This window comes from Lissotriton vulgaris, chromosome 8 (assembly GCF_964263255.1).
Source record: "Lissotriton vulgaris chromosome 8, aLisVul1.2, whole genome shotgun sequence".
Taxonomy (NCBI): Eukaryota; Metazoa; Chordata; class Amphibia; order Caudata; family Salamandridae; genus Lissotriton; species Lissotriton vulgaris.
Window position 1 is genome coordinate 294,068,335 of NC_141696.1, and position 16,222 is coordinate 294,084,556.

General features: G+C 43.0%; 1 protein-coding gene across 12 annotated transcripts in view; it reads left to right on the forward strand.

Moving 5' to 3' along the window:
- ROBO2 (roundabout guidance receptor 2) overlaps nucleotides 1-16,222 on the forward strand; it is a 770,916-nt gene that overhangs the window by 670,505 nt on the left and 84,189 nt on the right. For 7 of the 12 annotated variants that reach the window (XM_086934064.1, XM_086934065.1, XM_086934072.1 and 4 more), the window contains 2 exons: nucleotides 3,214-3,253; nucleotides 5,283-5,413. In XM_086934064.1, the coding sequence (XP_086790190.1) occupies nucleotides 3,214-3,253; nucleotides 5,283-5,413 (171 nt within the window). Of the gene's footprint in view, nucleotides 1-31; nucleotides 101-3,213; nucleotides 3,254-5,282; nucleotides 5,414-16,222 lie in introns of all 12 variants that reach the window. The other 5 variants (XM_086934061.1, XM_086934068.1, XM_086934067.1 and 2 more) reach the window with 1 other exon arrangement.

Consider the following 16,222-nt stretch of genomic DNA (forward strand, 5'->3'; position numbering starts at 1 on the left):
TCTTTGTTTTTCATGTTCACCCTTTGCTCAGATTCCCCAGATACAACCATGCACCACATGGTTTCACATGGCATAAAGAAGGGAAGCTGGCACAAAGCAGGTATTCCCTCTTTCAACACTCTTCACTCAGATCTTGTCAATGGCAGTTTTGGAATGGAAGGACTTTCTCTATTGAAGATAGAGATAGTCTCAACACCCATACCTCTCAATTCTTCCATTTAAGTCATTGGAGCAAGTAACACATTATATGGAATGCAGCCCACTTTAATAATCTTGATCAATGGACAAAAACAGTGGCTGGCTTTAGAAATTCGGACATGGGCTAAAAAATTTGCATTGCAAAAGATGACAACCTTCTTACCACTCAAAAGTATTGTAACCAAGCAAAGTGTGTTTTCTTTATTTTGAAATGTAGCATGTTTACAAAGATACATGTCAGAGATGGGCTCAATACACATTCTTTTTTTATTTGAAATCAGGGACATCCCTTATCAGAGACATCCCAAAATCTAATGGACACTTGAGAGGTATGACCACATATCATCACATCTCTCGTGGGTCCAGAACATGTGGAGTGTTGTATGTGACCAGACATTGGGCATTAAATGGCGTGGGACTTGGGGTCAGTGGGCATGTGGCAAAAATTAGTCATCATCATCATGCGTACGTCATATGTACCAAAACCATAGCTGCTGGGGGACATTTTTTGAAAGTTATATACAATAGCCAGTCATCATCCATCAAATTACAAGCTAACATGCATGAATATGTATCATTGTAAATTGCATGCCTTTGACTTAAACATGCACCTTTTGTTCTGAATAAACTTGTAAAAGTATTAGCTAGAAATAAAAACACATTGAAAAGCAGAATTCAGTATTAAACAATAAAAATAGATTTTGCGTCCAGAAATAACATATGTGAGAGTAGACAATCTGTCAGTCATTAGTGGTCTATCTAAGGGTTTGCTCTAATGTGGGTATGTTTATTATCTACTTAAAATTAATACTTATTAAAAGTGGGAAAAAAATCTTTAATAATGGCAAAATAGCTTATCAGAAAAGCAGGAGGGGTCGAAGCCTGCAACATAAACATTTCTATTTTTGAGAGGACTGTGTGGTCTGTAAGAGATAGCCAAATACTAGCTACTAACTCATCTCGGGTGGGAAATGACAACGATTTTTATGCAAAATACGCCCCATTGATCTACAAGACATGTTATTATGCATGGCCTGGCATATGATGCTGGGGAATGCTGCCATTGCAGTACCCGGAATAAAGTATGAACTGTTGCACACGTTCTGTTGTGTACATTGGGTCTGTTCTCATGCAGTACTATATTGAAAAAAATGTGAATCAGACCAATACCCAAAGATGAAGACCAAGCAAGCAGTTTGCACTGCTTCCAAGCTTTGTGCTTTCACCCCTCCTAAAAAATAGTGGGCCTGAGAGTTAATCCTCTCTTTAACCTTCTAGCAGATCCCATTAAAAGTAAGACTCTGCCTTTAACTTTGTTCTGTGCAACGACTGCAGCCAATTAACTAGATGGCCTAAAGAATATTTTTTTGTTATTGAAAAATCATATGTTCATTACGTTAGTGCAGAAGGGTGATTTTTTTTTTCATTCGATTTTAAGTAGAGAGGAAACTAAATAACTAAAACGAGACTTTAGATTGTGGATAATATAACTAAGTGGAAGGATACAATATGTTCCTTTCTGCACCATGAAAGCACTTAGTCTGCGTTGCTCTTAGAACACTGATTCTCTGAGGGCATGCTGATTTGTGCTCTCTGTGAGATGCAAATCACTACATTATGGCAATGCTTCCCATCAACATTTAAAAAAAATATTTTGTAATCCCATGCTTGTGGGCAAGCATTAACAGAGATCTGACTGTTGCCTCATAATAGAGTGTATTCGTAAAGGCAAGACTTCCATTATTACACAACTAAGAGCAACAGGGTGTTTACAGCACAAAATGGCGCTTACAGTTTAACCCCTTCCATGCAGGCGCAATTCCCCTGGTGTGCTGTAAACAACACGAACAGGGGCGGGCTGTGACGAACCCCAGCCGTCATCAGCATACGAGCACCGTAGTGCATGACGGCTGGGGTTCGTCATCAGCATGAAAGGGGTTAAAGAAAGGTTTCACTTACTTTAGAGTAGTTTAGCAGTGTCGTATGCTCTAATTTTATGTGTATACTTCACAGAGGGAGCATTACTATTTACAGTACAACGCATGTGGCTGAGTAATTGTTAGACGCCAAAGTACTTCAAGTTTAAATCCATTCTGACATCACTGGAGGTACATTCTTTATATTCTAAACATTGACTGCTGAAGGTGCATAGGGTGTGCCCTTTGTAAATAATGTCATTGCTATTCCTTCACTGGACAGCAGGAGTCTCTGCAGCTCTCTTTGCAGACAGGCCATCCTTGTCGCTATACTGAATGTCTGCTGCAATGCACTATTTTGTCTGCCTTACTCTACCAGTTTGAGGATTTACCCCAAGGGTCATGGCAGTGTTTTTTCAATCCAAAGGAGACATGTGGCTGAACCTATTTTGCATTTTGGTCTACATTAGTCTATTTTCAGGGAAACCACTCTGGCATGAAATACCGGTGCTGGAACCACAAATGCCAGCATCCACAAATTAAGTTGCCCTAATTCATGTCAAAGGAGGCTTTAATTCTTTTGAGAGGTGCACCCAGAATGATAGGTCATATTAAAATATATTCTTCGGATTCCCAGCTATGCCAGATTGCAGTAGTTTAATTCTGCTCAATTAGTTAAGAGCTGAAGGTGGTTCTAGAAGAGTTTTTAAAAAAATGTAATGAATTAATCTGCTTATAGAAGTCTGTAAATAAACAAGAAATGCATAAGCAAGCTGACAGTAGATTGTTTATAATTACCAAGATTAAAATGTATTGTGATATTTCTGTTCAATGCATCTTGACAGCGTGGAACAACTACGAATTGTGTATTCAGTTCAACCCTTTATCCTTCGAAAACAGAAATATTTCAATATGATCATTTTATTGTAATTATTAATATTTAATTAGTAGTAATTCTATTTCTCAGTGCAGCACGTCCATGCAAATACAGACAAATCTAGCACCCTAATGTTTACATTTTTACCAACTAGAAGTCTAGAATTACACATTGTTATTGGTTTTTCTAACATATTGTTTCCTTTCTTATCCCAAACAACAGTCACATTTCAAAGAGGAGAAGGATTAATGAGCAATGGAAGGTATGTGTACAAGAAATTGTCTGACAGCCAACCTCCTGAACGTAAAAGCACGTGTAGGCATTCTCAGAGGACATAACAGGGGGCATAATGATATATCTGGTGTGCATTTTAGAGGAATCACGTCCAGATGTTTCATGCCTCCCAAATGGCTAAGAAGAAATTAGTAAATATCACACAGAATGTGTTCATTTGTTAGCAGAATGTTTATTGCATTAATTAGACATTAGCAAATGAAGTTGCTGTTGCTTAAGACCCCTTATTGGCTGAGACTAAATTGCTGTGAGTGAACATTTACACCTAATCGATCACAGAATAAATGATTCATGGATGATGAATGGGCAGGAGAGTTATGAAGCCGCAGTCGGAAACTTTGGCCACTTGATGGAATCTGCTTAGAACTGATCACCACCCAATACATTCTCATCTGCTTCCACTTTGCCAATATGAAGATTGTAATTAGGCCATCATAATAACTTTCAATCTCCCTTTTGATCAATATGTTCTCAAAAAGTGATTACGTTTAATGAGGACTAGTTAATGTGGCAAGTGAGCAACTGCCGCCTCTGAATGATGTTGCCATGGAAACAAATGTTTCTCTTAGGGGTTGCAGCAGACGAGGTCTGTCTATGTTGCAATTTGTTATTTTTCTACATGAAGACACATTACATTGAGAGGTATTGGCAAAGGCAAGTCGAGGAAATAGGCCTTGCTAAACACACTCCAATAATGACTGGATCTCAACATTTATACATTTAAGATTCCCCCCCCCCCCCCTTTGACTCTGCCCCTAGTACGGAGACTCCGCCCTTGAAAGACTCTTTGTGAACCAGGCCCGTAATCTTCTTTACAACTAAAATTCTGTTATTGCTTTCAGGCTTTTATCATAGGCTATAAGGTTGCTATGCATGACCGCATAATGTATCCGCTTGATGCCTTACCTCAGTTTTCTTACATCAGTCATCCCCTGATGTCATGCATGGCCTTTAATAAATTATTTGAGTTGAGGGTTCACATCACACAATGCCTGATCCTTCAGCAAACAGACTTTCCACATGATATTCACCCAACTGGCAGCCTATAGTTTGTCTTTTTTTTACAGTAGATGGTTTACATGGAATATATAAAAAATGCACCTAGACTATATATAGCGTTTCGAAAAGAAATTGACATGAAGTATTGAGAGCGAGTTATGTCCGCCATGCATAAAACGAATATAATACCTTCTAACGTGAATTTAAAAAAAAAATGAAACGTGTTTGTGTTGTTTTGACTGCTAAACCAATTTGAAATTTGATTCTGTCTTTTAAGTCCTCACGTAAATTATTAGTTACCTGAAGGATTATTGTGGCATGGCTTAAATGTTTTATGCAATTTGATGATTACCATTTCATGCAGAGTCCCACAGGAAATCCATAGTTGGACATAAAGCCCGAGTTTAGATTCTCAGTTCTGGGGAAATTGTTCATGTATCGGCGATTTTTCCGAAGTGCAACTTCCTCCAGGTTTAAGGAGGAATGTGTATTGGAATATATGTCATAACGTTGCATAATCAGCTGTTAGAATCAAATCTCGTGTTCCAGTCGATATCACTCAGTTCTTCCTCATTCGAGAATGTTTTACATTTAAGTAACCTCTGATGACAGAACAATTTTGCAATTTACCAATCTTGAAATTACACTTGAATGGACAAGGTATGGTAAATACATTATGGGACTTCTCTCACCTTATTTTGATCCCTAATCATACAGGACAACCTTTAGTCCTTTCTTTTGCCTTGTTCAGTAATTAAGAGCCAGATAACAACAAATCTTTGTGTCCCATAGAAGGACTTCCACCACTTATTCCAATTTCCTGTGAAAAATGTATTTCAGTATAATGTAAAAGTATATAACTTGTTCCAAGCCATGCAATAATGACTGATGTTATGATTGCCTCAAAATGCCCAAACAATAAATACATTCTTCCGAATCCTAGATGTGCAGTTTCCATCAAAGCACCTTTTTTAAATGTCCTCTTTGTTTTGCTTTAGTCGACCTGGGTTGTTAAATTCAAGTGACCCGAGTTACCCCTGGCTTGCAGACTCATGGCCGGCAACCAGTATGCCTGTAAATAACAGCAATGGCGGCGGACAGAATGATCTTGCGAATTTTGGCCGAGGAGGTGAGTCTTATGAATAATTAAATACAAAAATAAGATTTCACAAGAACGATCTATTGTCCTTGAAAAGAAGGTCCTTTAAAAAAAAAAATTGCCCTGTCATCAACCTTATTGCACAAGAGGGATGTATTTGATTTCATTTGTGTAACATAGAATAATGCATCCCCTTCAGAATGTGATGGAGGCCCCCAACTCTACCATATCTCAGATATTCAGTCGCCCCAGAAAGTTTTGGGGCCCTCTGTAGCCTTGGGCCTCCTGCATTCTTCACTCATGGCAGAAAGTTCCTGTTCTGGGGTATCCTTCCTCTTTGTCCGGCTTAACTCACTTCTCAAAAGTTTAAGTTTGCCTTCCAGCATCAAAGATATGTATGTATTAGATTTAGATACTACTGTTAATAGTTTATTGAGAATTTCAGTTCTGTGCATGACCAGTAAATTCTTGTTCACCTTGCAGTTTTTCTAGACAAACCAAAACATAATTCCATGAGTTCTAAATGTTTCAGTCAATGTCCAAATCATCCGAGTCAGTGCAAAGTGTACATTCACGCTTAAGACAAAATCTGTAAAATATATAGCTAGCCTGGAGCAGCACTACTGACTGACAAGCACTGCAGCAAGCAAACTTCATTTATCGAGGCTTGAACTATGCACCTGAATCAGGAAATATGACTTACATTCCCCTTCCCTTGGTACAAAGGGTGATAAAGACATGGTATCAAACTACTGCCAAGAGCTACCCAACACAGTTTGCTATCTATACAATGGTGTACTATGGCCCTTCAGTGCTTGCAAACAAGGAGCATGTTGATTGATTCCTACAGTCTGTGACCTTTTGTCGTCCCACAATTATCTACGAAAAGATCATCAAAAGGACAATGTATTCTCTCGGACTGGATTCAGCTAGCACACTTAACCAAGTAAATCATGGATGCCTACAGTGTCTGTACTAACTCCGTCTGTTAGGTCAAGAGAAGCACAGAAAGGGAGGTCAATTGCTAAATTGTGTCTGACACCCCTCCTATCCTTTTACAGGAAACAGACAGACCTTATGAGGATGGGTACAGTCACCAACATCAGGTGCACCTTCTAGGATGGGTTATGGACAACAATATGGAAACAGAGTAGAGACACTCAGGGGATGATGCACACACTCTGCTTTGTTGGTTACTAGAGAGTCCCTTGGATACTTCATGCTCCCCTATCATATATCTTGTTGTGGTTATGTGCTATGTGTGAGCATTCTCCAGCATAAAACACACTCCTTCTGTTGCTTCATCATGTTTAGGAACCATGCCACCATACAAATAAGGTATTTTACTTTTTACATTGCACAGGTGATAATTTTGAACCGGCTCAATGTATATTACAGAAAGGGCTTTAAAGACCTGTGCAACATTGTGGTAGGAGCGCAAGTAGTAGCACAAGCCCTATTACCCTCTTCTGACTTTTTCAGTAAGAAGGCTCTAGAAATCTCGCCCCTAATTATTTTGTACTTTAGTAAATGTAGCATATATTTATCCAAAATTACTCTCTGTAGTTATATAGTTAATTGTGTTCAGTTAGTATGAAGGTTTGATGAAAATGTACAGTTACGTAATGTCCATCTGAATTAATTAGATGTTACTATGCCAATGTGCCAAATTATATACATTTCATCCTATATATTCATGTCCGGGAACAGTGTTACATTGTAGAGTAGTGTGTGTATAAGTGTGTCTGTATCTGTGTGTGTGTATATATGTGTGCGTATATGTGTGTGTGTATATATATATGTGTGTGTGTATATATATATATATATATATATAGAAAGAGAGAGAGAGACCGCTCTATCTATCAATCTGTCTATCTATCTAGCTATTTGTCTGTGTGTGTATATAGATATATATCTATAGAGAGAGAGAGAGCTAGCTCTATCTATCTATCGATCTATCTGTCTATATCTATCGATATCTATATATAACTATTAATATAGATATAGATAGATATATCTATAGCTGGCGGTTGCCAGTAGGTATTTATAGTTAGGACCATGCTGCTATAGAATAGGTGTTTTTTGACTTGCCTATATCTTTGGCATTGTTTGACAAATATTCACGTAATTTCCCCAAAAATGTGCCCAAGTGAGTCTTGTTGTATGTAGAAAGTTTTGGAGTGATCTGTCAAGCGGGGACAGAGAAAAAGGGGTAAACAAAATACTATTTCCCATGATAATTCCTATAATAGATTTGAACACAATTACAGCCTTAACCGCTGAACAAATTTACACCAAATTTGGCAGGAAGGTATATTTTGGTTCGCAGATCATGCTTTCAGTTATCCCAAGTACATACATTCAGTAGTTGTTGAGAAATATAAGGGGAAACAAATAAGGATATCTGGGCAGAGCCTAAGCACAGATCTCATGTTGAGATCTGATTGGCAGCGTACACTTCAACCAGGCAGTGTTGACAGCCATCTTGGAACTCAGCTTCATCCGAGTCCCACAAAAAACATTTAATAAAAAGAAAAGGAACAGGGTAGGAATGCCCTGACCCCTAGTTGTGGGGCCCCCTGTGACCCCATCAGGTGCAAAAATCACTATAAAAAAAAACTTCCTATGAAAAGCAGTGAATCCATGGCAAACAAATACAAGTGCAGGCTCCTGTGCTTGTTTGAATGCAGCCCCCAGGGTTTTTCTTAAAAGGAGGGAGGTACATGGGGCCCTCTCCTAAGGTTCATAAAGCCCAGGAAACCAACACCTCCCAGGGGATTTATTGATAAAACAGAGAGGGTGCACAGGGCCCCCCTCCATGGGCCTTATAAGCCCAAGCGACTACCACTTCTATGGTGCTAAAGAAAAAATGATGGGGAGACCACGTTGCCCCCCCCGGACCCCAGGAACCACCACCTCTGGTTTTGTTATGCATCAGATCTGAAGCCAATGTGCAGAGAATGTCTCGTTTCCGCTGGAGCATGCACCTGGGTCCATTTCTAATTAACTAGGAACATGATGGAACACGTTGATGCCCTTGAGTCTTCTAAGAACAGGAGCCTAGTCAGCTAGGCCTTGAAGCCACTCTGGGTCAAGTGATGAAAGTTCGGTCAGAGAGAGCAGCAGGCAACAGTAAAGCGCAGCAAGGCAGCAATCTTCCAGAGCAGTAGTCCAGCAGAGTGGCAGCCCTTAGCACAGCAGTTATTTGTCTTGTCTTGGCAACTTTGTTTCAGGTCCAGAAGTGTACAAAGCTGGTAGGGTCAGAGGTCCAGTACTTATATCCAGTTGTGCATTTGAAGTAAGGGTGACTTCAAAGAAGGGTCTTTGAAGCACACAAAGGTTCTTTCTTCCTGCCCTGGCTCCACACTCACTGCAGGGGGGGTATGCAGCCCTTTGTGTGTAGACAGGGTTCAGTCTATTCAGGTGTAAGTGTGAGGCTGTGCCCAGCTCCTTCCTCCCTTGCCCTCAGAAAGATGCATGTATTCACACCCAGTCTTCCTTTGTGTTTGGCTCTCTAGAGGAATACACAAATGTATCTGTCACCGAGCCCAGCCAGTGATCACAGAGAGGCAGCATGTGCCAAATAGCTAAGAGCAGGAAAATGCCTAACTTTCTAAAAGTGACATTTTCAGAATAGTAATGACAAATCCAACTTTACGTTTAAAGAAGAGTTATCATTAGCCTTCTATAGGTACTAAACATTACAACTCTACTTTCTCTCAATTAGGAATTACAGCTTACTAAATGTACAGAGGAATCCTGAATGTTAGCATATGAGACTAGTAGGCCACTCAGTAGTTAAAAATGAATTAGGGAGTTGTTCACCACCAGGACATGTAAAATGTAGAAGCGCATGTCCTACCTTTTGATTACACAGCACCCTGCCCTATGGGCTACCTTGGGTCCTACTTTAGTGGTGACTTATATGTAATAAAAGGCGTTTGTAAGGCTTGGCAAGGGGTTTTTAGTACCAAGTAGACACGGCAGAGTAAACTGCATGCACAGGCTCTACAGCGGCATTCCCAAGATAAGTTTAAGGGCTACAGTCCCACTACTCGCATTTATTTACAAGCCCTGTGCACATGTAATGCACTGTACTTCGGAAGTTCAGGTATGTTAAATGTGCCAATTGTAGATATCTCAATCAAACCATGTTTGGGCGAGAGAGCACATGCACTTCAGCATTCGTTGATGGGTCAAGGACTGGTATATTGGTTACAGTTATACGTTTAAGGATGTACATTCAGTGGGTATTGGGTTAAGGGTTTGTGGTAGAGGGTTAAGGATTTAACGTTGGACAAATATAAGTTAGGAAGTTATAGGTTAAAGGAAGTGGTTAAAAGTGTAGGGTTACAGTTATGTGCTTAAACGTTAAGCATATAATGTATAAGATCAAGTGTTTTACCTATAGGATTAAGGATTTAATGTATAGGTTTTGAGATAGTGAGTTGTTTTGGGGTATAGGGCTAAGAGAGAGAGCAGCTTGGAGTTTAGGGTGAGGGCTTAACCCTCATTATTGCAGTGTTCAGTTTCACAGTTGTAAATAATTAGTTCAGTTTAAGGTGCATTACTGATTATTTGAGTGATTGTATTTTTCATTCAAAGAAGCTAAAATAATTAAAGTGTTTCTTTTCACTGTAACACTGCACTTGATTCATGTTAATGGACCATACGTCAATTTCGTGGAGATGGCATTAGAAGTTTTAAAAATGAACCAATGCTATTTTTTCACTAAAAAAACAAAAAGCATAAAAAAAGTTGTATTTTAATGACTGACATAGCTTGCTGTGGTGGGCTGTGATCTTATTGTAACATTCCACAAGAATCTCCGAATTAAAATCAGTTCTCAAGGAAGACAAAGGAGTTTACAAATTCCCATGGCTCTTGACAGCTCCCTACCTTGCTCACAAGTCCACCTGTCCTTTATTGCCACTTTGTTATCAAATGCTATCAACACCATCAATAAAAGAACATTCCCTCAGCTCTGTAAAATTCTCTGAATCCAGTGGTGAGGTTGAGACACAACCTTTGGAGGCTTCCACATCCCTCCTTCTGGCTAGCACTGCTTTATCATATCAATGCCACAGGAGGAGGAAGGTGGTACTGCTTATTTCCCTTGCCCAATCATATTTTTGATGGCCGCGATCCTATACCAGTATTTCAGCCTGGTGCTGCTCCTCCATCATCTTTTTTGCGCCCTCAACATTCCTTCATTTTGATCAGTATAACGGAACAAAATTTAGTTTGAACCTATTTTTCAAATGCACATCTTTATAAAAGAGGATTGTGTTTCATTCTTCTATTTCTATATTGTTTATGAATTCTACAAATATTCGACACAATTGGCATAGTGTAATTTAGTCATCCAGAAACGGACATTAGAGTCCTACAATGCACACTCCAGTGGACTAAATCAAAGTGGGTGACATTTTTTAATCATAAAAAATGCACATGCAGGAGTAGAAAATCCATCAGTATCAACATTTCAACAGTTGGAAAAGTAAGTAAAGATCATCAAAAAGGAGTACATGTGTATGATAATGCAAAATTTAGCAGTTAACCACAAACTCGAACTTTTTTATGCATTCATAGAAATTGTAGTGCCATGAACGTCTTAAGTCACTGCTAAAAAAGGGTGGAGTAAATTTAGAACTACACTTGATTTATTTTGTCTTTTCTGCACATCTAAATGTAATTTCGGAGTGCAGAAACACTTCTAATGCGAATCAAAGTGCACAGCGCGGCTTCATGATATCGTACAATTAACTTACGAGTGAGTTAGTGGTATTATTTATCTAGGGCATACCACCCGAGGGGGTCTGTAACCATCTAAATGTTACTGTCGGCAAGCATACACAACTCTGGTACTCCTTTCCCACTACAGCCTCCTGCTTTCTTCCAAAGATAGAGAATGAAAAACATTTTGGGAAAATATCACGATTACCATAGATAGGGGCTTTTCTGCTTGAGGGTATCTACAAAGTGTACAAAACAGTATACATATTTATAGCACAAACAGATGCAGTTTACAACGTGGTTTTATGTCACATTTACTGTGCATCTTCCCTATACATCATGTGCATAAGTATTATATCAGCATCCTTTTAGGTGTCTTCTGCGTTCCAATACATTTTGTTTGTGACACTTGTCTTTACCATAAACACAAGATGTCTCATTCATGGCTACTTTTGTAAACACATTTATGGAAGTGGTTGAATGAAACATTAGCGAGCCTTGACATTAAAGGTTTAATCTTCAGGATACATTGTTCAATCGGATGTTCTCATTCCTGTAATTTGAGAATTGGTTTTGGACTGGATATAATTGAAATGTGATGACCTCCTCAAATGTTTCATTGTCCCTTGTAGATTTTTATTGGTTCTGACACAGAATGGAAAGGGGCGACCATTCGGTCCCCCCGAACGTATGGCGGAGTGCCTCGATCCCCCCGGGAAGCCATTTTGGGGCGGGAAGCGCGTCTCGGCTGGTATGCCCGAAGCGGCGTAGCCGGGGCGCGCTTTTTCCCGCCCTAGAGTGGGCTGGCCTAGACACTGACGTAGCCAGCCCCGCCCTAGGGGCAGGCAGGGGCGGGTTTTCACCCGCCCTGAAGACGGATAAAAAGAGACGCAAGATCAGAAGACGTCCTCTTGTTCTTGTGCTCCGAAGCTGCACCTCCTCGCTACACGTGAGCTCGGGACGGAACGAAGAGCCAATTTTGAGTGTTTTGATCTTTTTCTTTGTCTTCTAGATACTTCCTCGGAGAGATGCCCAAGAAAGGCGCAAAGAGAATGACGACCGACCAGATGGTGCGGGCCCTTTGCAAAGAGGTGTCCGACATAAAGAAACGGTTGGCGGAGCGAGATGGGGAGGAGGGTTCGGGCCCTGCGCCGGCTGGAGGGAGACCTAAGAGGCCGAGAAGGGTTCCAGCCGGTGGGGACGTCCCGGTTCCCTCTGCCCCGCTCGAGGCGCCGACCCCAGTACCGATGGAGGGGAATCCAATCCCCGTTGTCGTCACCCCGACATCCAAGGAAGACATGCCCCCCGAGCTGGCAGCACAGCTAGCGGCATGGTTGGGGGATAGTAGTGATGGCGCCACGGCTGCCGAGGCACAGGCGCTGATAAAAGGGCTTCGTGAAAAGAGAGAGGCAGCTAGAGTGGCTACGCCGTTGGCGGGGATAGACAAGCCGCAAGCGGCAGAAGCTGCGTCCGGTTCAGGTAAGCGGCCATTGCCGATTGCAAGGGACGAGTCAGCACCCTCTCGTAGAGAGAGATTGGGACAACATGTGCCTTTAGCTATAAAGGAAAAGATCTGGGCAGGGGAGTACGTGAATATTTTTTCCTTGCTTGTTGATCATTATGATGTGGAGCATGTGAAAAGTCAGAAGGATCTAATGCATCCGAGTGTTTGGCGCGCAAAAATGGCCGCCTTTAAGGTAAATGAGAACATTGGCAACTGGGGCAATGCATGGGGTATTTTCACATCGATTTTGGGGGAACGTAGGCCCGAGTTGCTTCCTGAGTTTCCCGTTTATCAATCACGAATTATGGGTTACTCGACAGCGTATCAAGGTAACCATTGGTTTTGTTATGACAATCTGTTCAGGAAAGAAAAGGAACATAACAAGAGTTTGACTTGGGATTGTTACGATTCTTTAACATGGGATAAAATGAAAGAATCGGGAATGTTAAGAATGCCATTGGTCGGGAGCAATGTTGTTGATTACTCCCGCCAAAATGTGGGGACGCCCTTTAGACAAAGTACGAGCACCGACGACCAGTCGAGGCCCGCAGGCAATACAGGGAGAAAGGGTTTCTGTTTTAATTTCAACAAGGGGAAATGTACCAGGCCTCCGGGATCGTGTAAATTCAAGCACGAATGTAGTACGTGTGGGTCATCCCATCCTGAGTCATCGTGCAGAGCCAGAACGAGTGAAAATGGGGGTAAGGGAGGCGCCAAACAGGTCTAAGCTAGGCCGAGGGGCGCCTTTACCAACCCCGATTGATACCTTGGCAATGATTCCCTGGCTCAGCGAATACCCGGATCGTGCTTCTGCCGGGGTGCTACGGAACGGTTTTACACATGGTTTCCGCATCCCGGTAGGGGACTTTCAGGGTGTCGGGATGTGCAAAAATCAACTTTCCGTTTTACAACATACATCTGTAGTTCAAGGGAAAATTCAGAAAGAGGTTAGCCGGGGACGGGTCGCCGGCCCGTTTAGTGTACCCCCGGTACCGGATTTCGTTTGTTCTCCGTTAGGGGTGGTCCCCAAGAAGGACCCGGGTGAGTTTCGTTTGATCCATAATCTGTCTGCCCCACATGGTTTTTCGGTGAACGACGCAATTGATCCAGAAGTTTGTTCGGTGCGATACGCATCTTTTGATGAGGCAGTAGCCATCTTGAATCGCCTGGGGCACGGGACGTTGATGGCGAAATCTGATATCGAGTCAGCGTTCCGGTTGCTCCCGGTACACCCAGACGATCAGCGTCTTCTGGGATTCGGGTTCCAGGGGTCATTTTACATGGATAGGTGTATGCCAATGGGATGCTCTATATCATGTGCCTACTTTGAGCAATTCAGTACTTTCCTGCAATGGGTGTTCACTAAGAGAACGGGTTTCCGAAATGTAATGCACTACCTTGACGACTTTTTGTTCCTTGGCCCTGCCGGTAATCTCGAATGTGCCCAGGCCTTAGCTGGATTCTGTGTGTTGATGGGTCATCTTGGCGTGCCATTGGCACCGGGTAAAACTATGGGTCCCACGACTTGCCTCGAGTTTTTGGGGATCGAGTTGGACTCAAGGGAGGGGTGCTTCCGTTTACCAGCTGGTAAAGTGTCGAAATTCAGGGCAGCCCTCCAAGTATGTTTAAATGCATCCAAAGTTACACTGCATCAGTTGCAACAATTAGTGGGAAAGTTGAACTTTGCCTTGAGGGTGATACCAATGGCTCGCCCTTTTTCCCGCTCAATTGCCCAAGCGATGGTTGGCCTAAAGGAGGGTCATCATCGCACAAGGTTATCGGCTGAGGTCCGCCAGGACATGCGGATTTGGTTAGCTTTCTTGGCGGACTTCAATGGCCGAGTCGTCTGGAACAAGCCAGCCGTGTCCTCCGAAGAGCTTGGGCTATGGACAGATTCAGCAGGAAGCGTAGGTTTTGGCGCCATCTTCGGCACAAAATGGTCGGCAAAAAAGTGGCCCCTATGGTGGCACGAGAAGGGGCTGACGAGTAACATCGCTTTCCTTGAGCTATTTCCCATTCTGGTGGCCCTGAGAACCTGGCCAGAAGGGTTCAGAGATCATTCTGTTGTGTTCTGGTCCGACAATATGACCGTGGTAGAATGCATCAATAGTCAGGCAGCTCGTTGTAAATTGATTTTGAGGCTGCTCAAAGAAATTGTCTTACTGTGTATGCAACTGAACGTGGTATTCAGAGCAAAACATGTCCCAGGGGTGATGAATCAGGCTGCTGATGCACTGTCTCGTTTTCACATACAGGCTTTCTCGGGTTTCCTCCCTTCAGCGGACCCGGAGCCGGCACCCTTCCCCGAAGCTCTCTGGTCTCTCGGTGCCCCGAACTTCGTCACCTCGTGGGAGAGAGTCTAGCACCCAGGACAAGGAAGGCATATGAAGGGGCGTTCCAGGCCTATTTAGCCTTTTTGGGGGCAGAGAGAGGGGGACTTTGGGGTCAGGAAGAGTGGGTAGTACTTTTTCTGATGTCCTTACGTAGGGCCGGGAAATCGGTGGCAACGGCCCAAAGGCATCGTGCCGCCATTTCCTTTGTTGCCAGGGCCCATGGCATCCTGGACCCAACAGCGTCTTTTACAGTACGAAAAGCGCTGCGTGGGTGGCAACGTCTAGAGGGTCGCAGAGTAGACGTAAGACGACCGATAGGTCTAGACAGGTTGTCCCAGTTACTGGCCACACTCCCTAACACATGCTCGTCCCCTTTCGAGACCTGTTTGTTCCGGACTGCATTTACGCTGGCGTTTCACGGGGCTATGAGAGTTAGTGAGCTAGTTGCAAGGAATAAACAGGATGTGTCGGGGGGCTTGTGCAGGGAACATGTTCAGATCAGGGGTGATGCGATGATTGTCTCCTTTCTCAGGTCCAAGACTGACCAAGATGGGAGAGGGGACTGCACGATCATTCGCAGGAACCCCGAGTCATCCATGTGTCCGGTACGGTGCTTAGAAGATTACCTAGCACGAAGGGTGGCATCATGGGGGGGGACATTGTTGAGGCATGCAGACGCCACCCCGCTGACGAGGTTTCAGTTTCAGCGGGTGCTTGCAATGGCCATTGCCGCAGCGGGCTTGGACCCGGGCGAATTTGGGACCCATTCCTTTCGAATAGGGGCTGCCACTGAAGCTACAGCCAGGGGTCTTAATGTGGAACAAGTGAAACGTGTGGGGCGCTGGTCCTCCAATTGTTATAAGAGGTACGTGCGATTGCACATGTTGTGAGGCTGTAATCATGTTCTCACGCTTCTTGTCTTTCGTTTGTTTTCAGTTGCGCAAGCCTACGCGGCAGGGCGGACTGTGCAGTCGACCCAACACCAGGCCAGCGGTCGCACGTCACCGGCTGTAAGGAAGGAGGTGTGGGTCGTGGGCCACTCATACGTGAGACGGGCCGCAGACGTATTCAAAGCAGGTGACATGATTCACGTACCTGGGGAATACGGGTACAGAGTGTCCTTCTACGGAAGGGGCGGTCTCTGTATTGACCAGTTTCAGAAGTTTTTTGAGGGTTTGTTAGAGCGGATGAGGTCACCGCCGTCCATAGTCATAGTGCATTTGGGGGGCAATGATTTGGTCGCCACCGGTAGACGACTTCTCCTGG